General features: G+C 43.5%; 1 protein-coding gene across 4 annotated transcripts in view; it reads left to right on the forward strand.

Moving 5' to 3' along the window:
* LOC115119920 (collagen alpha-1(XVI) chain-like) overlaps positions 1 to 26465 on the forward strand; it is a 165296-nt gene that overhangs the window by 136230 nt on the left and 2601 nt on the right. For all 4 annotated transcript variants that reach the window (XM_065020260.1, XM_065020262.1, XM_065020263.1 and 1 more), the window contains 27 exons: positions 2336 to 2401; positions 2638 to 2757; positions 2953 to 3000; positions 3309 to 3407; positions 3577 to 3621; positions 6358 to 6402; positions 11876 to 11929; positions 12035 to 12088; positions 12228 to 12281; positions 12485 to 12529; positions 12977 to 13030; positions 13133 to 13168; positions 13287 to 13349; positions 13630 to 13701; positions 14832 to 14885; positions 15036 to 15080; positions 15813 to 15857; positions 16038 to 16091; positions 16262 to 16315; positions 19737 to 19787; positions 20223 to 20312; positions 20450 to 20485; positions 20637 to 20681; positions 25433 to 25627; positions 25839 to 25902; positions 26052 to 26225; positions 26387 to 26464. In XM_065020260.1, coding sequence (XP_064876332.1) covers positions 2336 to 2401; positions 2638 to 2757; positions 2953 to 3000; positions 3309 to 3407; positions 3577 to 3621; positions 6358 to 6402; positions 11876 to 11929; positions 12035 to 12088; positions 12228 to 12281; positions 12485 to 12529; positions 12977 to 13030; positions 13133 to 13168; positions 13287 to 13349; positions 13630 to 13701; positions 14832 to 14885; positions 15036 to 15080; positions 15813 to 15857; positions 16038 to 16091; positions 16262 to 16315; positions 19737 to 19787; positions 20223 to 20312; positions 20450 to 20485; positions 20637 to 20681; positions 25433 to 25627; positions 25839 to 25902; positions 26052 to 26225; positions 26387 to 26464 — 1840 coding nt within the window. The remainder of the gene's footprint in view (positions 1 to 2335; positions 2402 to 2637; positions 2758 to 2952; positions 3001 to 3308; positions 3408 to 3576; positions 3622 to 6357; positions 6403 to 11875; positions 11930 to 12034; positions 12089 to 12227; positions 12282 to 12484; positions 12530 to 12976; positions 13031 to 13132; positions 13169 to 13286; positions 13350 to 13629; positions 13702 to 14831; positions 14886 to 15035; positions 15081 to 15812; positions 15858 to 16037; positions 16092 to 16261; positions 16316 to 19736; positions 19788 to 20222; positions 20313 to 20449; positions 20486 to 20636; positions 20682 to 25432; positions 25628 to 25838; positions 25903 to 26051; positions 26226 to 26386; position 26465) is intronic.

Consider the following 26465-nt stretch of genomic DNA (forward strand, 5'->3'; position numbering starts at 1 on the left):
GTACTGTAGTTCAACACTTTGCACTGTGTTGCAGTTCAACACTTTGGACTGTATTGCAGTTCAACACTTAGGGCTCTAATGCAGTTCAACACTTTGCACTGTACTGCAGTTCAACACTGTTTGCACTGTTTGCAGTTCAAACTGCACTGTACTGCAGTTCAACACTATACTGCAGTTCAACACTTTGCACTGTACTACAGTTCAACACTTTACTGCAGTTCAAAACTTTAAACTGTACTGCAGTTCAACATTATACTGCAGGTCAACACTTTGCACTGTACTACTGTTCAACACTGCACTATACTGCAGTTCAATACTTTGCACTGTACTGCAGTTCAACACTTTACTGCAGTTCAAAACGTTGAACTGTACTGCAGTTCAACACTTTGAACTATACTGCAGTTCAACACTGAATTGCAGTTCAACACTTTGCACTGTACTGCAGTTCAACACATATACTGCAGTTCAACACTGTTTGCACTGTGTTACAGTTCAACACTTTGCACTGTGTTGCATCAATCAATGTGCAGAAATAAATTGTACGTATACGTTATAGTTGTATACCACCCCAACATTTTTACTGTAGAAGGATGAAGTTCCCCTAGACGCTGATCTAAGATCAGTTTTGCATTGGCCCCTCCTTAGTGATTAAGGTTAGGATTTGGGGAGGATAACTGATCCTAGATCGGTGCCTAAGGGAAACTTCTGCTTGCATCCTTTTACCCCTTCCCTCACTGACTATTCTCTCCCCTTCTTATCCCCCCCCTCTCTCACTGACTCTCCATTCCCTCTCTGATCCCCCCTCTCTCACTGACTCTCCATTCCCCCTCTGATCCCCCTCTCTCTCACTGACTCTCCATTCCCCCTCTGATCCCCCTCTCTCACTGACTCTCCATTCCCTCTCTGATCCCCCTCTCTCACTGACTCTCCATTCCCTCTCTGATCCCCCCTCTCACTGACTCTCCATTCCCTCTCTGATCCCCCTCTCTCTCACTGACTCTCCTCTCCCCTCTCTCACTGACTCTCCTCTACCCCTCTGAGTCCCCTCTCTCACTGACTCTCACTCTATCCCTCTGATCCCCCCCCTCTCACTGACTCTCCTCTCCCCTGATCCCCCCCCTCTGATCCCCCCTCTGATCCCCCCCACTGACTCTCCTCTACCCCTCTGATCCCCCCTCTCACCATCATCCCCCTCTCTCACTGACTCTCCTCTCCCCTCTGATCCCCCTCTCTCACTGACTCTCCTCTCCCCTCTGATCCCCCCCCTCTCTCACTGACTCTCCTCTACCCCTCTGATCCCCCTCTCTCATTGACTCTCCTCTCCCCCTTTCTCACTGACTCTCCTCTCCCCCTCCTCTCCCCCCTTTCTCACTGACTCTCCTCTCCCCCTCCTCTCCCCCTTTCTCACTGACTCTCCCTCTCCCCTCCTCTCCCCCTTTCTCACTGACTCTCCTCTCCCCCTCCTCTCCCCACCTTTCTCACTGACTCTCCTCTCCCCTCTGATCTCCCCCTTTCTCACTGACTCTCCTCTCCCCCTCCTCTCCCCTCTCTCACTGACTCTCCTCTCCCCCTCCTCTCCCCCTTTCTCACTGACTCTCCTCTCCCCCTCCTCTCCCCTCTCTCACTGACTCTCCTCTCCCCCTCCTCTCCCCTCTTTCTCACTGACTCTCCTCTCCCCCTCCTCTCCCCCTTTGTCAACTGACTCTCCTCTCCCCTCTGATCTGCCCCCTTTGTCACTGACTCTCCTCTCCCCCTCCTCTCCCCTTTCTCACTGACTCTCCTCTCCCCCTCCTCTCCCCCCTTTGTAACTGACTCTCCTCTACCCCTCTGATCTGCCCCCTTTCTCACTGACTCTCCTCTCCCCTCCTCTCCCCTTTCTCACTGACTCTCCTCTCCCCCTCCTCTCCCCCCTTTGTAACTGACTCTCCTCTACCCCTCTGATCTCCCCCTTTCTCACTAACTCTCCTCCTCTCCCCCCTCTCCCCTCTCTCATTGACTCTCCTCTCCCCCTCCTCTCCCCCTTTCTCACTGACTCTCCTCTCCCCCTCCTCTCCCCTCTCTCATTGACTCTCCTCTCCCCTCTCCCTCCTCCCCCCTTTCTCACTGACTCTCCTCTCCCCCTCCTCTCCCCCATTTCTCACTGACTCTCCCCTTTCTCCCCCTCCTCTCCCATCTTTCTAACTGACTCTCCTCTACCCCTCTGATCTCCCCCTTTCTCACTGACTCTCCTCTCCCCTCCTCTCCCCTCTCTCATTGACTCTCCTCGCCCCCTTTCTCACTGACTCTCCTCTCCCCCTCCTCTCCCCCTCTCTCACTGACTCTCCCCCTTTCATAGCCCCCTCCCCCTTCCCTCCCTCAGCATCTGAGGCTGCCTCAGGACCAGGACCCCAGTCGAGGAGAGGTAAGAGAGGAGGTAGAGAGGTGCACTCTGGAAGTTAGACACTTTTAGAGTGTTGCTCTTGGATTGATATGCATGAGCTGTACTAATGTGATAAAAAATAACTCAAATGTCTATGAACTGTGTCCATGCAGTGTACATTCAGCACACATGTCATGTTATAAATTGTGTGTGTGTGTGTGTGTGTGCGTGCGTGTGTGTGTGTGTGTCTGTGTGTGTGTGTATGTCTTCTGCTGCAGGAGGTGTGTGAGGACTGTTCCATGGGCTTGCCTGGGGTACCAGGCATGGTTGGCACCAAGGGAGAAAAAGGAGACGAGGGCAAGCCAGACATAGGCCACGCCCCTGACGGCTGTGAGAGGGTGAGAAGCAGGGGGAATGGAGCATGGGGGTGGGGGGGGAAGGGGGACGCGGGTGAGGTGGTTAGGGGTGTATACACTTTTGTCCTGGAAATTTAACATGATTATTCTTACCTGCTGTCAGTTCCAGTCAATTCAGGTAGAAGTAGAGTGAAATTCCAATCCGTCGTACTCATGGCCTCTCTCTGTGTGTTGCAGTGTTTCAGAAACCAAAGACTGCAGAGCCAGGAGGCTGCACAGGCGCCTGTATGTCCACACTGTCTCTAACTCTTACATTCACACACCCACAACACACACACACACCCACAACACACGCACTCACACACACCCACAACACATGCAACTCACACACACACCCACACCCACACCCACAACACACGCAACTCACACACACACACACCCACAACACACGCAACTCACACACCCACAACACATGCAACTCACACACACACACTCACAACACACGCAACTCACACACACACACACACACCCACAACACACGCAACTCACAGACACACACTCTGAATAATTGGTTCATCCTCTCGTCTATGTAGACCACCTCTATCACCAATGGAGCCAATGGAGGCTGCTCCGGTCCAGGATCACCAGGCCACCCAGGAACACCAGGATTACCTGGAATAAGGGGGGAGACGGTAAGTGTGTGTGTGTGTGTGTGTGTGTGTGTGTGTGTGTGTGTGTGTGTGTGTGTGTGTGTGTGTGTGTGTGTGTGTGTGTGTGTGTAAGTGGTGAAATATAGCGAGTAGCGTTGTTATGGTGTGTTGAATCTCTAACATAAAGTACCTTTCTGCCTACATTTCCCAGGGTCCTCAGGGGCAAAGGGGACAAGCTGGTGTACCAGGGAATATGGTGAGTTCTACACGAGAGATTGTAGGGCATTATAACACTTCATAAGGGTTTAGTAGAGACATTATAAGCCAGCACAACAGAGTCAAAGCATGGTGTCTGTAAGAAGAACTAGGTGTCTATCAGCTGACCATATACAATAATAGTCTGTTGTCATATAAATGCAGTAAGCCGTAGTGTACAGCACCCCTGGAGAAAATTAGGGTCAAGTGCCTTGCTCAAGGGCACATCGCTAGATTTTTCACCCTTTCGGCTCAGGTATTCACCCCAGCGACCTTTTGGCTACTGGCCCAACTCTCTTACTGCTGGGATACCTGCCGCCCAAGTAGCCAAGAGATTAGTGACACCTGGAACAACTGTATTTTGAGCCACAGTACAACATCCTATCCCAAAAAGAGCAAGAAAATGGCACTGATGCAGCTATCCAGGAAGTATCAAAAACGATGGGATCGGTGAAAGCAAGGCATCATGTATATAGCTTTCACCGATCCAGTCATGTTCAGAACAGTGATTCGGGAGAGGGGGGGGATCAGAGGGGGAGGGAAGAGTCAGTGAGGGAGGGGGTAAAAGGATGCAAGGTCAGAGACACATTTTCAAGTAGGATGGCTGCATTTCCACAGTGCTGGATCAGGGCCACAGTGTTTACGTGGCCTGTGTGTCTTGTAAAGCTTCATCATTGAGGGATCAAGCAGAACGAAGGAACTTCATGTTGATACTATACACGTGACGTCTACAGCCCTCTAGTGGCGCGTCCTAGAACTACATAGTTATTGATGTCATTTAATCAATCGTTAACTATTTCCATAAGTATCCTTTTAGCTATACTATCCTTTTAGTTATACTATCCTTTAACTATAGTATCCCTTTAACTATAGTATCCCTTTAGCTATAGTATCCTTTAGCTATAGTATCCTTTAACTATAGTATCCCTTTAGCTATAGTATCCTTTAGCTATAGTATCCCTTTAACTATAGTATCCCTTTAACTATAGTATCCCTTTAACTATAGTATCCCTTTAACTATAGTATCCCTTTAACTATAGTATCCCTTTAGCTATAGTATCCCTTTAACTATAGTATCCTTTAATTAACTATAGTATCCCTTTAACTATATTATCCTTTAACTATAGTATCCCTTTAACTATAGTATCCTTTAGCTATAGTATCCCTTTAACTATAGTATCCTTTAACTATAGTATCCCTTTAACTATAGTATCCTTTAGCTATAGTATCCTTTAGCTATAGTATCCCTTTAGCTATAGTATCCCTTTAACTATAGTATCCTTTAACTATAGTATCCCTTTAACTATAGTATCCCTTTAACTATAGTATCCTTTAGCTATAGTATCCTTTAACTATAGTATCCCTTTAACTATAGTATCCCTTTAGCTATAGTATCCCTTTAACTATAGTATCCCTTTAACTATAGTATCCTTTAACTATAGTATCCCTTTAACTATAGTATCCCTTTAACTATAGTATCCCTTTAGCTATAGTATCCCTTTAACTATAGTATCCCTTTAACTATAGTATCCCTTTAGCTATAGTATCCCTTTAACTATAGTATCCCTTTAGCTATAGTATCCTTTAACTATAGTATCCCTTTAGCTATAGTATCCCTTTAACTATAGTATCCCTTTAACTATAGTATCCCTTTAACTATAGTATCCCTTTAGCTATAGTATCCCTTTAACTATAGTATCCCTTTAACTATAGTATCCCTTTAACTATAGTATAGTATCCCTTTATAGTATCTATAGTATCCCTTTAACTATAGTATCCCTTTAACTATAGTATCCCTTTAACAATAGTATCCCTTTAGCTATAGTATCCCTTTAACTATAGTATCCTTTAACTATAGTATCCCTTTAGCTATAGTATCCCTTTAGCTATAGTATCCCTTTAACTATAGTATCCTTTAACTATAGTATCCCTTTAACTATAGTATCCCTCTAACTATAGTATCCCTTTAACTATAGTATCCCTTTAACTATAGTATCCTTTAACTATAGTATCCCTTTAACTATAGTAAGCTTTTAACTATAGTATCCTTTAACTATAGTATCCCTCTAACTATAGTATCCTTTAGCTCTAGTAACCCTTTAACTATAGTATCCCTTTAGCTATAGTGTCCAAAGTAAATCAAATACAATTTATTCGTCACATACACATATTTATCAGATGTTATTGTGGGTGTAGTGAAATGCTTGTGTTTGTAGCTCCAACAGTGCAGGAGTATCAAACAATTCACAACAATACACACAAATCACAAAGTAAATGGAATGGAATTAAGAAATATTTAAATATTAGGACAAGCAATGTCGGAGTTGCATTGACTAGAATACAGTAGGATACAGTAGATTACAGTATATACATGTTAAATGAGTAAAACAGTATGTAAAGTGACCAGTGATTCCATGTCGATGTACGTAAGGCATCAATCAGCCTGTAAGGTGCAAAGTTGAGTAACCTGTTAGTACCCGGCTAGTGACAGTGACTAAGTTCAGGGCAGGGTAGTGGGTGGAGGCCGACTAGTGATGGCTATTGCTATTTAACAGTCTGATGGTCTTGAGATAGAAACTGTTTTTGAGTCTCTCGGTCCCAGCTTTGATCCCTTTAGCAATAGTATCCGTTTTTGATTGGAGGAGCAATCCAGTGTCTACAACCCTAATGGGTAACATATCAGAGCTCAGAACCGTTGTTTTAGATGCCCACCTCATTGCCTGTTTCTCCTCTACAGGGTCCTCCTGGTTTTCCTGGTCCTCAAGGCTCATCTGGACTACCTGTGAGTTTACTATACATACACTACACCTATACAACACCAACACTACACCTATACTGCACATAGAGTATAGTGCACATATACTACACCTATACTAGACTTACACTAGATGTAAATTGCACCTATACTACACCTATACTTCACGTATCTATACTGCACATATACTACACCGATACTACACCATCACTACACCTCCACTACACATATGCTACACATTTACTACGTCTGTAATATACCAATACCACAAATATACTACACATATATTACACCTATACAACAAAAATGCTAAACCTATACTACACATAAAGTATACTACACCTAGACTACACAAATACTACACCGATACTGCACATGCAGTTTACCACACCTATACTACACATATACTATGTTTATACTACACCGCTACTATACATATACTACACAATCACTATACCTATACTACACCTATACTACACATACAGTGTACTGCAACTATACTACACCTATATTCACCTATACTACACCTACCTGTACTGGACCTACCTATACTACACCTATATTCACCTATACTACACCTATGCTACAGCTACCTATACTACACCTAGACCACACCTACCTATACTATGACTATATTCACCTATACTACACCTACCTGTACTGAACCTACCTATACTACAACTATATTCACCTATGCTACACCTACCTGTACTGGACCTACCTATACTACACCTATATTCACCTATACTACACCTACCTGTACTGGACCTACCTATACTACACCTATATTCACCTATACTACACCTACCTGTACTGGACCTACCTATACTACACCTATATTCACCTATACTACACCTATATTCACCTATACTACACCTACCTATACTACACCTATACTGCATCTACCTATACTACACCTATATTCACCTCTACTACACCTATGCTACAGCTACCTATACTACACCTAGACCACACCTACCTATACAATGACTATATTCACCTATACTACACCTACCTATACTACACCTATACAGCACCTACCTATACTATGACTATATTCACCTATACTACACCTACCTATACTACACCTATACTACACCTACCTATACTATGACTATATTCACCTATACTACACCTACCTATACTACACCTATACTACACCTACCTATACTATGACTATATTCACCTATACTACACCTACCTATACTATGACTATATTAACCTATACAGCACCTACCTATACTACACCTATACTACTCATATACTACACCAATACTACACATATACTACACCTATACTACACATATACTACACATATACTACACCTATACTGCATCTATACTACACCTATACTACACCTACACTACACCTATACTACACATATACTACACCTATACTACACATATACTACACATTTACTACACATACACTACACCCATACTACACCTATACTACACCTATACCACACCTATACCACACATATATAATGCATATACTACACCCATACTACACCTATACTACACCTATACGCACATATACTACACCTATACTACACCTATACCACACATATACTACACATTTACTACACCTATACTACACCTATACAACACATATACTACACATATATCATACATATACTACACCTATACCACACATATGATACACATATACTACACCCATACTACACCCATACTACACCTATACTACACCTATACCACACATGTGATACACATATACTACACCCATACTACACCTATACTGCACATATACTACACCTGTACTACACCTATACTATCTTTACTACACCTGCCTACACTACACCTACCTATACGACATCTATGCTACACCTATACTACACCTATATTCACCTATACTACACCTACCTATACTACACCTATCTCTACTACACCTACTTATACTACCCCCACCTACACTACACCTACCCATACTACACCTATACTACACCTGCCTATACTACACCTATACTACATACTCCTCTCTCTCACTCTTTCTCTCTCCATATCTCTCTTCTACTTTGAAACACCATCACCACTGAACGTGAATCTTCCTGCTATCTCCATCTCTCCAGCTTTTTAATGAAAGTTATTTCAGATGAGGACAATTCTATTGTCTCGCCTGTTCATCAATTATTTCCTCTGTGAAAGTGATGGAGAGTGGTAGTGCCATGCAGACAGCACACCAATCCCCCTGATGTCATTCCATTCTTTTAGCAGAATGGAAGTTGCAATGGTTGATTCCAGCAAGGAATCTGTTTTAAAACGTTAGGGAGTGTTTAATTCCAAGTGTGTGTATGTGTGTGTGTCGGGGGGGGAGGGGGGGGGGGTGGAGGGGAGTCGGGGGTGTGTGTGTGTGTGTGTGTGTGTGTGTGTGTGTGTGTGTGTCGTGGGGTGGGGGGGGGGGGGGAGTCGGGGTGTGTGTGTGTGTGTGTGTGTGTGTGTGTGTGTGTGTGTGTGTGTGTGTGTGGGTGTGTGTGTGTGTGTGTATCTCTGCCACGCTCCGTTCTGTTGAATTTTATCTGATTAAATAGTAGCAGCTGTGAAAGATGGATTTTTCATCGTAATGAAACTCCGCTACATTGATAAGATATTCAACTGAATCTATAACAGGGATTTTAATGGCTTTGTGCTGTTAGTAGTCTTAGAGAATAGGAGAGGGAGAGAGAGAGATGGAAGGAAGGAAGATAGAGAGAGGCTGGGGGTGACAGATAGAAAGGGGCTGAGAAAGGGGGTGGCAGATAGAAAGGGGCTGAGAGAGGGGGTGACAGATAGAAAGGGGCTGAGAGGGGGGTGACAGATAGAAAGTGGCTGAGAGAGAGGGGGGACGACAGATAGAAAGGGGCTGAGAGAGGGGATGACAGATAGAAAGGGGCTGAGAGAGGGGTTGACAGATAGAAAGGGGCTGAGAGATAGAAAGCGGCTGAGAGAGGGGGATGACAGATAGAAAGGGGCTGGGAGATAGAAAGGGGCTGAGAGATGGGGTGACATAGAAAGGGGCTGAGAGAGGGGGACGAGAGATAGAAAGGGGCTGAGAGAGGGGATGACAGATAGAAAGGGGCTGAGAGAGGGGGTGACAGATAGAAAGGGTCTGAGAGAGGGGGTGACAAATAGAAAGGGGCTGAGAGAGGGGTGACAGATAGAAAGGGGCTACGAGAGGGGGTGAGAGATAGAAAGGGGCTGAGAGAAGGGGATGACAGATAGAAAGAGGGTGACAGATAGAAAGGGGTGAGAAAGGGGATGACAGATAGAAGAGGGCTGAGAGAGGGGGTGACAGATAGAAAGGGGCTGAGAGAGGGGGTGAGAGATAGAAAGGGGCTGAGAGAAGGGGATGACAGATAGAAAGAGGGTGACAGATAGAAAGGGGTGAGAAAGGGGATGACAGATAGAAGAGGGCTGAGAGAGGGGGTGACAGATAGAAAGGGGCTGAGAGAGGGGGTGAGAGATAGAAAGGGGCTGAGAGAGGGGGATGACAAATAGAAAGGGGCTGAGAGAGGGAGGTGACAGATAGAAAGGGGTTGAGAGAGGGGGACGACAGATAGAAAGGGGCTGAGAGAGGGGGTGAGAGATAGAAAAGGGCTGAGAGAGGGGGACGACAGATAGAAAGGGGCTGCGAGAGGGGGATGACAAATAGAAAGGGGCTGAGAGAGGGAGGTGACAGATAGAAAGGGGTTGAGAGAGGGGGACGACAAATAGAAAGGGGCTGAGAGAGGGGGACAGATAGAAAGGGGCTGAGAGAGGGGGTGACAGATTGAAAGGGGCTGATAAAGGGGGGGAACAGATAGATAGGGGCTGAGAGAGGGGGTGACAGATAGAAAGGGGCTGAGAGAGGGGGATGACAGATAGAAAGGGGCTGAGAGAGGGGGATGACAGATAGAAAGGGGCAGAGAGAGGGGGGTGACAGATAGAAAGATTCTGGACACATGGTTAATATGTGCCATTCCATTTGCTCCATTCCAGACATTATTGTGAGCCGTCTTCCCCTCACCAGACTCCACTTAATTTTGTCTTTCTTTTCAAGTGACATTTTTTCCTTTTTTTCCCCCTCTCATTTATTATTATCTGTCTTTTCCTCAAATTTTTCCTCATCTCTCTAACTCACCTTCTCCTCTCTCTCCATACCTCTCTCCTCACCTCCTCTCTCTCCATACCTCTCTCCTCATCTCCTCTCTCTCCATAACTCTCTCCTAACCTCCTCTCTCTCCATACCTCTCTCCTCATCTCCTCTCTCTCCATAACTCTCTCCTAACCTCCTCTCTCTCCATACCTCTCTCCTCATCTCCTCTCTCTCCATACCTCTCTCACCTCCTCTCTCTCCAACTCACCTTCTCTCTCTCTCTCCATACCTCTCTCACCTCCTCTCTCTCCAACTCACCTTCTCTCTCTCTCTCCATACCTCTCTCTAACTCACCTCCTCTCTCTCTCTCTCCATACCTCTCTCTAACTCACCTTCTCTCTCCTCTCTCCATACCTCTCTCCTCACCTCCTCTCTCTCCATACCTCTCTCCTCACCTCCTCTCTCTCTACCTCTCCATAACTCTCTCCCTAACCTCCATCTCTCTCTCCATACCTCTCTCCTCATCTCCTCTCTCTCCATACCTCTCTCCTCATCTCCTCTCTCTCCATAACTCTCTCCTCACCTCCTCTCTCTCCATACCTCTCTCCTCATCTCCTCTCTCTCCATACCTCTCTCCTCATCTCCTCTCTCTCCATACCTCTCTCCTAACCTCCTCTCTCTCCATACCTCTCTCTCTCCTCTCTCTCCACCTCCTCCTCTCTCTCCTCTCCATACCTCTCTCCTCATCTCCTCTCTCTCATAACTCTCTCCTAACCTCCTCTCTCTCCATACCTCTCTCTCATCTCATCTCCTCTCTCTCCATACCTCTCTCCTCATCTCCTCTCTCTCCATACCTCTCTCTCTCACCTCCTCTCTCTCCCATACCTCTCTCCCTCATCTCCTCTCTCTCCATACCTCTCTCCTCATCTCCTCTCTCCATCCATACCTCTCTCCTCATCACCTCTCTATCCATACCTCTCTCCTCATCCTCTCTCCATCTCGTCTCCTCTCTCTCTCTCCTCTCTCTCCATACCTCTCTCATCTCCTCTCTCCCTCGTCTCTCTCTCTCCATACCTCCATCCTCTCTCCTATCTCTCCTCATCTCCTCTCTCTCCATACCTCTCTCCTCATCTCCTCTCTCTCCCTACCTCTCTCCTCATCTCCTCTCTCTCCCTCACCTTCTCTCTCTCCATACCTCTCTCCTCACCTCCTTATCTCCATACCTCTCTCCTCACCTCCTTCTCTCCATACCTCTCTCCCTCACCTTCTCAATACCTCTCTCCTCACCTCCTTCTCTCCATACCTCTCTCCTCTCCTCTCTCTCCATACCTCTCTCCTCTCCTCTCTCTTCATACCTCTCTTCTCTTCTCCTTTCCTCTCCTCTTCTCTCATCTCTCTCCATACCTCTCTTCTCCCTCTCCATACCCAGGGTCAGCAAGGTGAGAGAGGGGCAGCAGGACCACCAGGTGTTAAAGGTGAAATGGTGAGTGACATCTCTCCTCATCAATACATGATAGATACATTTTAATACATGACAGATAAAGATATGTTTTTACTTTAATTTCTAAATCTTTATGGTCACTCTCAGGGCTCTTCAGGGACTAATGGATACCCAGGTTCTATGGGACCCCCTGGACTTCCTGTAAGACACAACAACTTGTTTCATCACGTTTACATGAATGAACATATTGGGAACATATTGGCTGCTTTGCTGATTGGTGGAAAGATGGATGGATAGATGGATGGATGGATGGATTTTGACTTGATTGATTGATTGACAGGGCCTGAAAGGTGAGCGGGGGACCCCAGGGGCTGCAGGAACGAAGGGAGAATCGGTAAACATTGACTTACACAGTTGTCATATATTGAACATTGATGTGTTTTCCCCTCATTTGAATAGTCTAAGAAACCTCCGGCATTTGAACAGAATAGCTGTAGCAGATGACATAGTGAGTTGATAACTATGCATCTGGTGGGTTCTATTTCATTACTTCAGTGAGTGTGAGATTATGTCTTACTCCCTTCCTCTCTCCTGCAGGGTCCACCAGGCAACCCAGGATACCAGGGACAGGCTGGAGTCACGGTCCGTAACCTCATCCCCTCATCCCCGTCATCCCTCGTCCCTATAACCTATCATCCATAACCTCATCCCCTCTATCCCCACATCTTTATCCCTTGTCCCTATAACCTGTCATCCATAATATCATCCCCTATCTTTATCCCTCGTCCCTATAACGTATCATCCATAACCTCATCCCCTCCATCCCCACATCTTTATCCCTCGTCCCTATAACCTATCATCCATAACCTCATCCCCTCCATCCCCACATCTTTATCCCTCGTCCCTATAACCTATCATCCATAACCTCATCCCCTCCATCCCCACATCTTTATCCCTCGCCCCTATAACCTATCATCCATAACCTCATCCCCTCCATCCCCACATCTTTATCCCTCGTCCCTATAACCTATCATCCATAACCTGCATCTTTAGGACTAAAAAGCATAATTGCACTCTCTTTATCCACAGGGACCCAAAGGAGAGGCTGGACTGGCAGGGTCCGACGGACCAAAAGGAGATCAGGTATATTACAATGAAATATGTATTCGAAATATACGGTACATTCCAAATGTGTGTTCAAACAACACACACACACAGACCGATGTGTTCTCTCATTATTTGTAGGGCTCCCAAGGGCAACCAGGCTTCCCAGGGACACCGGTAAGTGAAAGATTCATCTCATCTACTTCATGGCTTAGTTAAATATCTTAGTTAAATATCTATTGGCATGTGATGTGCCCCATCACTTACCTATTGATACTAAATGTTAACTTTGTAGGGCCCCCCTGGTCCCCCTGGGAAACAAGGAAGAGAAGGACCACCTGGACCCAAGGCTGACAAGGTAGAGCAGCTTATAATACTTGTTTTTAATATTTATGTTTCTACTTAATGGTAAGGATAATGTTATTTATTTCTCTCTCTCTCTTTCTCTCTCTCTCTCTCTCTCTCTCTTCTCTCTCTCTCTCTCTCTCTGTGTGTGTCTCACTCTCTCTCTGTGTGTCTCTCTCCCTCTGTGTCTCTCTCCATCCGTGTGTCTCGCTCTCTGTCTTTCTCTCTCTCTCTCGCTCTCTCTCTCGCTCTGTCTCTCTCTTTCTCTCTCCCTCTGTGTCTCTCTCTCTCAGGGTAACGATGGAGCACAAGGTCCACAGGGCCCATCTGGACCTCCAGGTTCTTCTGGGTCTCCTGGCTTGCAGGTGAGTGTGTCTGTGCGTCAGTGTACGTTATCACGAGATATATATATTTTGTACAATGTCATGGACGATGGGTTTTAACTTCTTCGGATCATTGGGACGCTAGCGTCCCACCTCGACAACATCTGGGGAAATTGTAGAGCGCGAAATTCAAAATACAAAAGTAGTAATATTAAACCTTCATAGAAATACAGGTGTTATACACCATTCTTTAGCTTAGAATCTTGGTAATCGAACCACTTTGTCCAATTTAGGATTTACGGTGAAAGCATAGCATTTGATTGTCTGAGGGCAGCGCCTCACCCACTTCCTGCATTAACATGAATTCATAACCTGCACAGGTGTCACAAAACTCAAAAATTGTGAAAAAATAAATAACTTACCTTTGAAGATCTTCCTCTTTTTGCAATCCAAAGGGTCCCAGTTACACAATGAATGGTCGATTTGTTCGATAAAGTCCTTAATATCCCAGAAATGTCAGTTTATTTGGATTCAGAAATCTACCTGTTCCAACTTGCCCAACATGCCTACAAAGGAATCTAAAAGGTTACCTGTAAACTTCGCCCAAACAATTCAAACAACGTTTCTAATCCAACCTCAAGTACCCTAATGTGTAAATAATCAATCAAATTTAAGACGGAATATACTGTGTTCAATACCGGAGAAAAAGAACGAGGAGCGCGCACTCATTCACGCGCCAAAAGACTAGAGTCCCTCTGAGGGACACGTCGAAACAATACCAATTCTTCTTCATTTTTCAAAAAACAAGCATGAAACAATTTCTAAAGACTGTTGACATCTAGTGGAAGCCAGGGGAACTGCAGACTTTCCCATAGAAAAGCATTGAAAAGTCCAATGACCTCAAAAAAAGAATCCTGGATGGATTGTCCTCGGGGTTTCACGTGCCAAATCGGTTCTGTTATACTCACAGATATTATTTTAACAGTTTTAGAAACTTTAGAGTGTTTTCTATCCAATACTACCATGCATATAAATATCCCCGCTTCTGGGCCTGAGTAACAGGCTGTTTACTTTGGGCACCTCATTCATCCAAACTTCCGAATACTGCCCCCAAGCCTTAAAAATTTAAAGAATGCTCTCACCTCACTGCCTTCCTTCCTGTGTGTCCAAAGGGACCTCCTGGATTTGAGGGATTGGATGGTAAAGATGGGAAACCAGGGATGAGGGTAAGAGAAGATTCAGACATACTACACGATACTGTAGATAGTATAGTTAGTCTATGGATGTGTTGAATTGACCCCCCCCCTCTTTCGCTCTCTCCCTCTCTTTATTTCTCTCTCTCCCTCTCTCGCTTTCTCGCTTTCTCACTCTCCCAGGGAGAGCCAGGGCTTCCAGGGGCGGCAGGACATAAAGGAATGCCAGTAAGTGCCATTTGACCTTTACAGGAACCCTACATATGATCTCAGTGACCTCTACCCCTTCTGAAAAAAGGGACCCCGTCTCCCCCCAACCGGGACCTTGTCTCATATCACATACTGTTAGATGGACGTCACTGCTGTGACATCACTTATGTGACATCACTGACTTGTCATCAGTGTGTGAATCACCACATTCACAATGAGCCCAAATGGAGCAGGTGACTTGTATCTGTTCATCTATCAAACATCACCCACTGATGTCACCTCACATACCAGTTTACGCACGTATGTCACAGAGCTTACTGTATGTGCCAATCAGCTGCCCATGTTTCCATAGGAAGAGTTCACGGGTCTTATCAGCCCTCCTGGTATGAGTTGCTCTAAGAAAGTTGGCCAGAACTATTGGGTTCTGACTGACACAGCTGATCTGTTCTGCACAATGTTTACTTTTGGTATGATAAATATACCTTATTGTTTTTGCAAAGTAAAACAAATGTCTCACACAGTTCAAAACAATGAGGAAAGGAAAGAGGGCCTTTTGTTTCAATCATGCTACTTTCTGTCTATGTCAGTGTTTCTGTGTGGGGCCTTTGAGAGGGCAGGTATTCAAATCAGTGTGAGATTTCAAAGTGATTTGTTTTGATAACTGCGTGTTTTGTGATGTGTGTCATGTTGAAAGCTGTGTGTGAGATGCGATGTGTGTTGTGTTTATCTTTGAGCCCTCTCTGCTCTCAGGGTTTCAAAGGGAAGCATGGACATGTTGGCTTCCCTGGACAGAAGGTGAGTTGACCACACACGTGCGCACGCACACACACACACACACACACACACACACACGCTACTCTTCTCAGCTTGTCTGTCTGATGCCTGCTACCATACAGAACACCAATACAGATTATTAGCACATTCTTATGGATACTGGTACTCACCCCTCTCCCTCTCTCTTCCTCCTCTCTTCAGGGTGATGCTGGGCCTGTTGGTCCACCGGGGTCAACTGGTAGACCAGGACTTGAGGCAAGTCAAACCACATGTTGCATGCACCTGCTCAATTCATGTTGTTTGGTGTTTGAATGATGTTCATATGGAATGAGTGAATGAGAACAATTTTGAATGACAACACCAATTGAATGAAGGATTTTGTCACAATATGTGTCAAACTGAGAGCAACCTTTGACCTCTTGCAGGGTGATGCTGGAACCCCAGGGCCTCAGGGTCGACCCGGTCCCCCAGGACACCTTGTGAGTACATGAACTTTAACCTCTCACCTACAGTCACCTCCAGAATTATTGCCACCTTGATAATGATGAGCAAAAAAATAAATAGTGAATAAATAATACAAATAATGAGTTCTATTGTCTGCTCACAAACATGTTCAAATGTAATTATGTTACACTAGCTAGTACAATTGCTCAGAGAAAGAGACTTTGTTTAACAAGTAATATAAAATACAATTATTAATTATTGGCACCCCTAAAGATTATTTTCAATAAAATCAAACAAAATAAAATAATCTTTTAACATTCTACTTTTGCAGTCAAAAGAGAAAATCCCCCTCTAGTGGCCTCCTGGGTGGAATGTTATTCATATTTTCCTAATTCCTTAATTAATAAACGTTATTTTACCAAAAACGCTGAAAATTCGGACCAAAGGATATCAAGGATCTGGAAAGATTCTGTATAGAGGAAGATTCTGAGATCCCTCCCAGTGTGTTCTAGAATCTCCTAAAACATAGAAAAATGCTCAGTGTTGTTTTCCTACCAAGGGGAGGGTACCCAATGTATTGGAAACAGGGGGGTCAATCATTTTGATAGCTACCTTTTTTAGAGAAAAAATGATGACTTGGTAAACAAAATCTCTTTCTCTGAGCAATTGTATTGGTATAAAACAATATAAGTGTCCTTTTTGGGGGGCATTCAATATAGCTCAGTATTTGTATTATTTACAGTGCATTGCGAAAGTATTCGGCCCCCTTGAACTTTGCGACCTTTTGCCACATTTCAGGCTTCAAACATAAAGATATAAAACTGTATTTTTTGTGAAGAATCAACAACAAGTGGGACACAATCATGAAGTGGAACGACATTTATTGGATATTTCAAACTTTTTTAACAAATCAAAAACTGAAAAATTGGGCGTGCAAAATTATTCAGCCCCTTTACTATCAGTGCAGCAAACTCTCTTCGGAAGTTCAGTGAGGATCTCTGAATGATCCAATGTTGACCTAAATGACTAATGATGATAAATACAATCCACCTGTGTGTAATCAAGTCTCCGTATAAATGCACCTGCACTGTGATAGTCTCAGAGGTCCGTTAAAAGCGCAGAGAGCATCATGAAGAACAAGGAACACACCAGGCAGGTCCGAGATACTGTTGTGAAGAAGTTTAAAGCCGGATTTGGATACAACATTTTTTCCCAAGCTTTAAACATCCCAAGGAGCACTGTGCAAGCGATAATATTGAAATGGAAGGAGTATCAGACCACTGCAAATCTACCAAGACCTGGCCGTCCCTCTAAACTTTCAGCTCATACAAGGAGAAGACTGATCAGAGATGCAGCCAAGAGGCCCATGGTCACTCTGGATGAACTGCAGAGATCTACAGCTGAGGTGGGAGACTCTGTCCATGGGACAACAATCAGTCGTATATTGCACAAATCTGGCCTTTATGGAAGAGTGGCAAGAAGAAAGCCATTTCTTAAAGATATCCATAAAAAGTGTCGTTTAAAGTTTGCCACAAGCCACCTGGGAGACACACCAAACATGTGGAAGAAGGTGCTCTGGTCAGATGAAACCAAAATTGAACTTTTTGGCAACAATGCAAAACGTTATGTTTGGCGTAAAAGCAACACAGCTCATCACCCTGAACACACCATCCCCACTGTCAAACATGGTGGTGGCAGCATCATGGTTTGAGCCTGCTTTTCTTCAGCAGGGACAGGGAAGATGGTTAAAATTGATGGGAAGATGGATGGAGCCAAATACAGGACCATTCTGGAAGAAAACCTGATGGAGTCTGCAAAAGACCTGAGACTGGGACGGAGATTTGTCTTCCAACAAGACAATGATCCAAAACATAAAGCAAAATCTACAATGGAATGGTTCAAAAATAAACATATCCAGGTGTTAGAATGGCCAAGTCAAAGTCCAGATCTGAATCCAATCGAGAATCTGTGGAAAGAACTGAAAACTGCTGTTCACAAATGCTCTCCATCCAACCTCACTGAGCTCGAGCTGTTTTGCAAGAAGGAATGGGAAAAAATTTCAGTCTCTCGATGTGCAAAACTGATAAAGACATACCCCAAGCGACTTACAGCTGTAATCGCAGCAAAAGGTGGCGCTACAAAGTATTAACTTAAGGGGGCTGAATAATTTTGCACGCCCAATTTTTCAGTTTTTGATTTGTTAAAAAAGTTTGAAATATCCAATAAATGTCGTTCCACTTCATGATTGTGTCCCACTTTTTGTTGATTCTTCACAAAAAAATACAGTTTTATATCTTTATGTTTGAAGCCTGAAATGTGGCAAAAGGTCGCAAAGTTCAAGGGGGCCGAATACTTTCGCAAGGCACTGTATTTCATAGTCTTTTTTGCTCATCTTTATCAATGGTGCCAATTGTTTTGTAGGTGACTGTATATGCCTCTTGGTTTGTGTTATATTCAATGTGTTCGTTAATAAGGTTTGTGTTGTTGTATTCAGTGTATTCGTTAATAAGGTTTGTATTGTTGTATTCAGTGTGTTCGTTAATAAGGTTTGTATTGTTGTATTCAGTGTGTTTGTTAATAAGGTTTGTGTTGTTGTATTCAGTGTGTTCGTTAATAAGGTTTGTGTTGTTGTATTCAGTGTGTTCGTTAATAAGGTTTGTGTTGTTGTATTCAGTGTGTTCGTTAGTAAGGTTTGTATTGTTGTATTCAGTGTGTTCGTTAATAAGGTTTGTATTGTTGTATTCAGTGTGTTCGTTAATAAGGTTTGTGTTGTTGTATTCAGTGTGTTCGTTAATAAGGTTTGTATTGTTATATTCAGCGTGTTCGTTAATAAGGTTTGTATTGTTATATTCAGTGTGTTCGTTAATAAGGTTTGTGTTGTTATATTCAGTGTGTTCGTTAATACGGTTTGTGTTGTTGTATTCAGTGTGTTCGTTAATAAGGTTTGTGTTGTTATATTCAGCGTGTTCGTTAATACGGTTTGTGTTGTTGTATTCAGTGTGTTCGTTAATAAGGTTTGTATTGTTATATTCAGCGTGTTCGTTAATACGGTTTGTGTTGTTATATTCAGTGTGTTCGTTAATAAGGTTTGTGTTGTTGTATTCAGTGTGTTCGTTAATAAGGTTTGTATTGTTATATTCAGCGTGTTCGTTAGTAAGGTTTGTATTGTTATATTCAGTGTGTTCGTTAATAAGGTTTGTGTTGTTATATTCAGCGTGTTCGTTAATACGGTTTGTGTTGTTGTATTCAGTGTGTTCGTTAATACGGTTTGTGTTGTTATATTCAGCGTGTTCGTTAGTAAGTTTTGTATTGTTGTATTCAGTGTGTTCGTTAGTAAGGTTTGTGTTGTTGTATTCAGTGTGTTCGTTAATACGGTTTGTGTTGTTGTATTCAGTGTGTTTGTTAATAAGGTTTGAATGTGTATATGTTGCTAACAGCAGTACGTTGTTTTGGTAGGGCACTGCAGGAGCAGCGGGACCCCCAGGCCCAGCAGGCCCAGCTGGAGTGGTGAGAGGAAATATTATCCCCATCAATATGTCTCTTTTATTCGAATGTAAAAGGAACACATAGCATCTGCATCAAACCCTGGTTTATCTGCATGATTACATGGACTGTTAGCGTTGTGTTCTGTAAGTGTTATTTCTCAGATAAGGTTACTCATCACACTGTCTCTCTGTTATTTGTCTCTCTTTTTTCTCTCTATTTCTCTCTCTGCTCTCTCTTCTGTCTCTCTGTCTCTCTCACACACTCTCTTCTCTTGCTCTTTTCTCTCTCTCTCTCTCCTCTCTCTCTTCTCTGTCTCTCTGTCTCTCTCACACACTCTCTTCTCTTGCTCTTTTCTCTCTCTCTCTCTCTCTCCTCTCTCTCTTCTCTGTCTCTCTCTCCTCTCTCCCCCCTCTCTCCACTCTCTCTTTCTTCTCTCTTCTCTCTCTCTCTCTCTAGAGTATACAAGGTGAGAAGGGCCAGGCAGGAGACAGAGGGCTACCAGGGATGGTTGGGCCAGCCGGACCCCCTGGTCATCCTGGAATGCAGGTCAGTACACAGGCTCCTATTGTTTCAGCACGTATACTGCAGATATAGAACAGGATAGATAATCATGTCATGGAGATGTCTTGGTGCAACATCTTCTTTCTATTCCCCTCTTCTCTCTCTGTCCTTCTGTGTCTCAGGGAGAACCAGGCAGTGATGGAGCAACGGGTAAAGACGTGAGTAATTATTCTGATGTGGTGTTTGTCATCATTACAGAAACATGCATTCTGAGCCTTCCAGTAAATATGGTTTAAAGGTTTTCATGTACATGTAGCTAGCTGTGTTGTGAGTATGCAGCCTTGTTATCTCACTAATCTGCATTCACAGGGAACACCTGGTCTGCCTGGAGACAATGGACAATGTGGTACAAAGGTAAGAGTCACTGCTGTGTGTGTGCATGTGTGTGTGTGCGTGTGTATGCGAGGAATACTATAGTAAACTGGAAATACTAATATCTGCAAAAACGCTATAGTAAAAAACAACCATATATTAAAGTATGCAAAAATGCTGCAGTTTTTTAACAATAGTAATACTACAATATTTATACCATACTGAACTATAGCAAGACTACAACTATTTATACCATACTTAACTATAGTAAGACTACAATATTTATACCATACTTAACTATAGTACTACTACAATATTTATACCATACTAATGTCACGATCGTCGCAAGGAGTAGACCAAGGTGCAGCGTGCGTAGAGTTCCACATATTTTTATAAATCTAAACTCAATCAAACAAAAACAAACAAGTACAAACGAAACGTGAAGCTACTGGTGTGCACTCAGGCAACTAACTGTAGAAAAGATCCCATAACTCACAATGGGGAAAATGGCTTCCTAAATATGATCCCCAATCAGAGACAACGATAAACAGATGCCTCTGATTGGGAACCATATCAGGCCACCATAGAAATACAATTCACCTAGATGACCCACCCTAGTCACTATCACGTCCCAACCAACATAGAGAATAAACAGCTTTCTGTGGTCAGGGCGTGACAACTAAACTATAGTAATACTACAATATGTATACCATACTAAACTACAGTAATACTACAATATTTATACCATACTAAACTATAGTAATACTACAATATGTATACCATACTAAACTATAGTAATACTGCAATATTTATACCATACTAAACTATAGTAATACTACAATATTTATACCATACTAAACTATAGTAATACTACAATATGTATACCATACTAAACTATAGTAATACTACAATATTTATACCATACTAAACTACAGTAATACTACAATATTTATACCATACTAAACTATAGTAATACTACAATATGTATACCATACTAAACTATAGTAATACTACAATATTTATACCATACTAAACTACAGTAATACTACAATATTTATACCATACTAAACTATAGTAATACTGCAATATTTATACCATACTAAACTATAGTAATACTACAATATTTATACCATACTAAACTATAGTAATACTGCAATATTTATACCATAGTTAACTATAGTAATTATTCATGTGGGCTGGTTACCTCAGATATGGCCTCCACTACTAAAGAGTATTATGGGAGGGTAGTCCATGGGCTGAGGGTTGTAGTCCTGGCCAGGATCCTGTTCTGAATACTCTCTGTTATTTCTGGCTTATTCAGCAAACTCCCTGAACTCCGTCATCAGACATCAGTTGTGTCCCAAATAGCACCCATTCCCTATATAGTGCACTACCATTAACCAGAGCCGTATGGGCCCTGTTTAAAAGTAGTGCACTATAAAGTGGATAGGTTGCCATTTGGGACGTATCCATCACTTGATGAAGCTCCTTTTGGCATGGTTGTCCACATTCACCTCAAATACCCTACTTTCCCTGGCAATACCTAATTTTACTAACTTAGGCCTCCTGTCCCTCTACACTGAAATTCTCTACACTAGATACAGTGTAGTGACTGTAGTCCTCTACACTAGATACAGTAACTGTAGTCCTGTACACTAGATACAGTAACTGTAGTCCTCTACACTAGATACAGTAACTGTAGTCCTCTACACTAGATACAGTAACTGTAGTCCTCCACACTAGATACAGTACAGTAACTGTAGTCCTCTACACTAGATACAGTAACTGTAGTCCTCTACACTAGATACAGTAACTGTAGTCCTCTACACTAGATACAGTACAGTGACTGTAGTCCTCTACACTAGATACAGTAACTGTAGTCCTCTACACTAGATACAGTACAGTAACTGTAGTCCTCTACACTAGATACAGTAACTGTAGTCCTCTACACTAGATACAGTAACTGTAGTCCTCTACACTAGATACAGTAACTGTAGTCCTCTACACTAGATACAGTGCAGTAACTGTAGTCCTCTACACTAGATACAGTACAGTAACTGTAGTCCTTTACACTAGATACAGTACAGTAACTGTAGTCATCTACACTAGATACAGTAACTGTAGTCCTCTACACTAGATACAGTATAGTAACTGTAGTCCTCTACACTAGATACAGAACAGTAACTGTAGTCCTCTACACTAGATACAGTAACTGTAGTCCTCTACACTAGATAAGGTAACTGTAGTCCTCTACACTAGATACAGTTATTGTAGTCCTATACACTAGATACAGTAACTGTAGTCCTCTACACTAGATACAGTACAGTAACTGTAGTCCTCTACACTAGATACAGTAACTGTAGTCCTCTACACTAGATACAGTAACTGTAGTCCTCTACACTAGATACAGTACAGTAACTGTAGTCATCTACACTAGATACAGTACAGTAACTGTAGTCCTCTACACTAGATACAGTAACTGTAGTCCTCTACACTAGATACAGTAACTGTAGTCCTCCACACTAGATAAGGTAACTGTAGTCCTCTACACTAGATACAGTAACTGTAGTCCTCTACACTAGATAAGGTAACTGTAGTCCTCTACACTAGATACAGTAACTGTAGTCCTCTACACTAGACACAGTACAGTAACTGTAGTCATCTACACTAGATACAGTAACTGTAGTCCTCTACACTAGATACAGTAACTGTAGTCCTCTACACTAGATACAGTAACTGTAGTCCTCTACACTAGATACAGTAACTGTAGTCCTCTACACTAGATACAGAACAGTAACTGTAGTCCTCTACACTAGATACAGTAACTGTAGTCCTCTATACTAGATACGGTAACTGTAGTCCTCTACACTAGATACAGTTATTGTAGTCCTCTACACTAGATACAGTAACTGTAGTCCTCTACATTAGACACAGTACAGTAACTGTAGTCATCTACACTAGATACAGTAACTGTAGTCCTCTACACTAGATACAGTAACTGTAGTCCTCCACACTAGATAAGGTAACTGTAGTCCTCTACACTAGATACAGTAACTGTAGTCCTCTACACTAGATAAGGTAACTGTAGTCCTCTACACTAGATACAGTAACTGTAGTCCTCTACACTAGATACAGTAACTGTAGTCCTCTACACTAGATAAGGTAACTGTAGTCCTCTACACTAGATACAGTAACTGTAGTCCTCTACACTAGACACAGTACAGTAACTGTAGTCATCTACACTAGATACAGTAACTGTAGTCCTCTACACTAGATACAGTAACTGTAGTCCTCTACACTAGATACAGTAACTGTAGTCCTCTACACTAGATACAGTAACTGTAGTCCTCTACACTAGATACAGTAACTGTAGTCCTCTACACCAGATACAGTGCAGTAACCAATATAGTTATTCTCTCTCCCCTGGATAATGCTATTTACTGTGGGAGCGGAGACATGAGATGAGGTGATTTGTCATTGTGACAGGAAGGCTTTGTCATGGCTTTTAACTATAGTAGTACAGATTACAGAGGAGAATCTCTTCTTCTTCCTCTTCTTCTGCTCTCTATTTCATCAGTCGGCTCCAGTGTCCGGTGGTGACGTGTAAACGTTAGCCCTCCATAATGGCCATCTTTGTTTCACATAAATCACACATGTCTGTCTCAGGATGTTGTTTACAGTGTGTTGGCTAGGCCCCATACAGAGTGTGTTTACTGAGTCTGGGAGGCTGTTCATCCCACACTGCACCCTATTCCCTTTGGGCCCCGGTCAAACGTAGTGCACTACATCGGGAATAGGGTGCCATTTGGGATACGATCCTGTGTCTGTGTTTTTATTGTGTAGAAGGAGGTAAGTAAGAAATACGCTAGAGGCTGGGTCGGGCCCGATTACAATCTAAAGTGGACATTGCCCCCTTGTTGACTCTCCTTCAAGGGTCTGACAGGAATAGGTTTAAATCCAATTGTATTAGTCACATGCGCAAAATACAACAGTGAAATGCTTACATACGGGCCCCTAACCAACAACGCAGTTTCAAAAAAATATGGATAAGAGTAAGAGATAAAAGTAATAAGTAATTGACGAGCAGCAGTAAAGTAAAAAAGCGAGACTATATACAGGGGGGTACCGGTACAGAATCCATGTGCGGGCACTGCAAATTGTCTGGGTAGCCCTTTGATTAGCTGTTCAGGAGTCTTATGGCTTCGGGGTAGAAGCTGTTTAGAAGCCTCTTGGACCTAGTCTTGGCGCTCCGGTACCGCTTGCCGTGCGGTAGCAGAAAAACAGTCTATGACTAGGGTGGCTGGAGTCTTTGATAATTTGTAGGGCCTTGACACCGCCTGGTATAGAGGTCCTGGGTGGCAGGAAGCTTGGCCCCAGTGATGTACTGGGCTGTTCGCACTACCTTCTGTAGTGCCTCTCTGACCTCCTCCCTATAGGCTGTCTCGTCATTGTCGGTGATCAGGCCTACCACTGTTGTGTCATCAGCAAACTTAATGATGGTGTTGGAGTTGTACCTGGCCGTGCAGTCATGAGTGAACAGGGAGTACAGGAGGGGACTGAGCACGCACCCCTGAGGGGTTGGTGGAAACAGTTTGATAGAAGTTGGATTGTGGAAGATACAAGAGTGTCATTGTGCAGGAGTTCATCTTTTCAATCTTCAATGTAAAACACTGCTGTCGGTGGTCGAACAGTACTCTTCAGTGATTGGATGTATAACTAACTCACTACCTCTCACCCCTCTTCTCTCTTCTTCTCTCCTCTTTTCTGACACACTCTCCCACTCTCTCTCTCAGGGTGAGCCAGGTGCCCCAGGTCAGAGGGGTACCCCAGGGGAGCGAGGTCGCCCCGGACCCCCTGGTGGAGGGGGGTACTCCTCCAAAGCTGATACCCCAGTGATGGGCCCAGTGGGACCCAGGGGAGAGAGGGGCACCCCGGGCTCACCAGGACCTTCAGGGTCCCCTGGACCATCAGGAATACCAGGCAACGAGGTGAGACCTTAGCTACTAAGGTGAATTGCCTCGATTATGAATTGATTACTAGTTATGTTCGTGTTTGTTCCACAATGTCTAATGGAACACAAAACCAACAGTTTGGTCAAAAGACTAAAACCCAAAAGTGGTGGTTAGGTCTTCTCTTATGTCTCTCTCTCTCTCTCTCTCTCTCTCTCTCTCTCTCTCTCTCTCTCTCTCTAATCCACAGCCTGTGGTCAACTATGACAACATCAAGGACTTCATTCGCCAGCAGGTCATCAAGATATTTGATGGTGAGAACATGGTCTTATTTTAGTTTAAGTTTATCACCAATACTTTATATCTGCCCGTATTTCCTATTTGAGCAGTGGCAGAGAAAGGAAACAGCTTTATTGATTATTAGGTGTTTTATCAACTGAAGTTGTACTGTATCCCCCCACAGAGAGGATGGCCTACTTCATGTCTCGTATGCAGCAGCCACAAGAGGTATCGTCCCCCGGTCGTCCTGGCCCCCCAGGGAAGGATGGTAACCCAGGTAGAAATGGGTCTCCAGGGGCCCCGGGTCAGTCAGGACAGATAGGCAGAGAGGGCCGCCAAGGAGTCCTGGGACCACAGGGTGAGTCTAGAATTCACTTGATTCCTTTTGTCGTAACTCCTGAATACCACGGTCATGATAAATACATAGGAGATCATAAACAGTTATGACAAGTGATGTCAGCTTAGCGTAACATAAAGGTTAGCTCCTCTCTCAAGTGATGTCCTCTGTCGTGTCTGCAGGTCCACGAGGTCTGAAGGGAGAGAAAGGTGACAAGGGTGTAGGGGAGATGGGTGACAGTGGACCCCCAGGAGCACCAGG

This window comes from Oncorhynchus nerka, linkage group LG7 (genome assembly GCF_034236695.1).
Source record: "Oncorhynchus nerka isolate Pitt River linkage group LG7, Oner_Uvic_2.0, whole genome shotgun sequence".
Classification (NCBI taxonomy): domain Eukaryota; kingdom Metazoa; phylum Chordata; class Actinopteri; order Salmoniformes; family Salmonidae; genus Oncorhynchus; species Oncorhynchus nerka.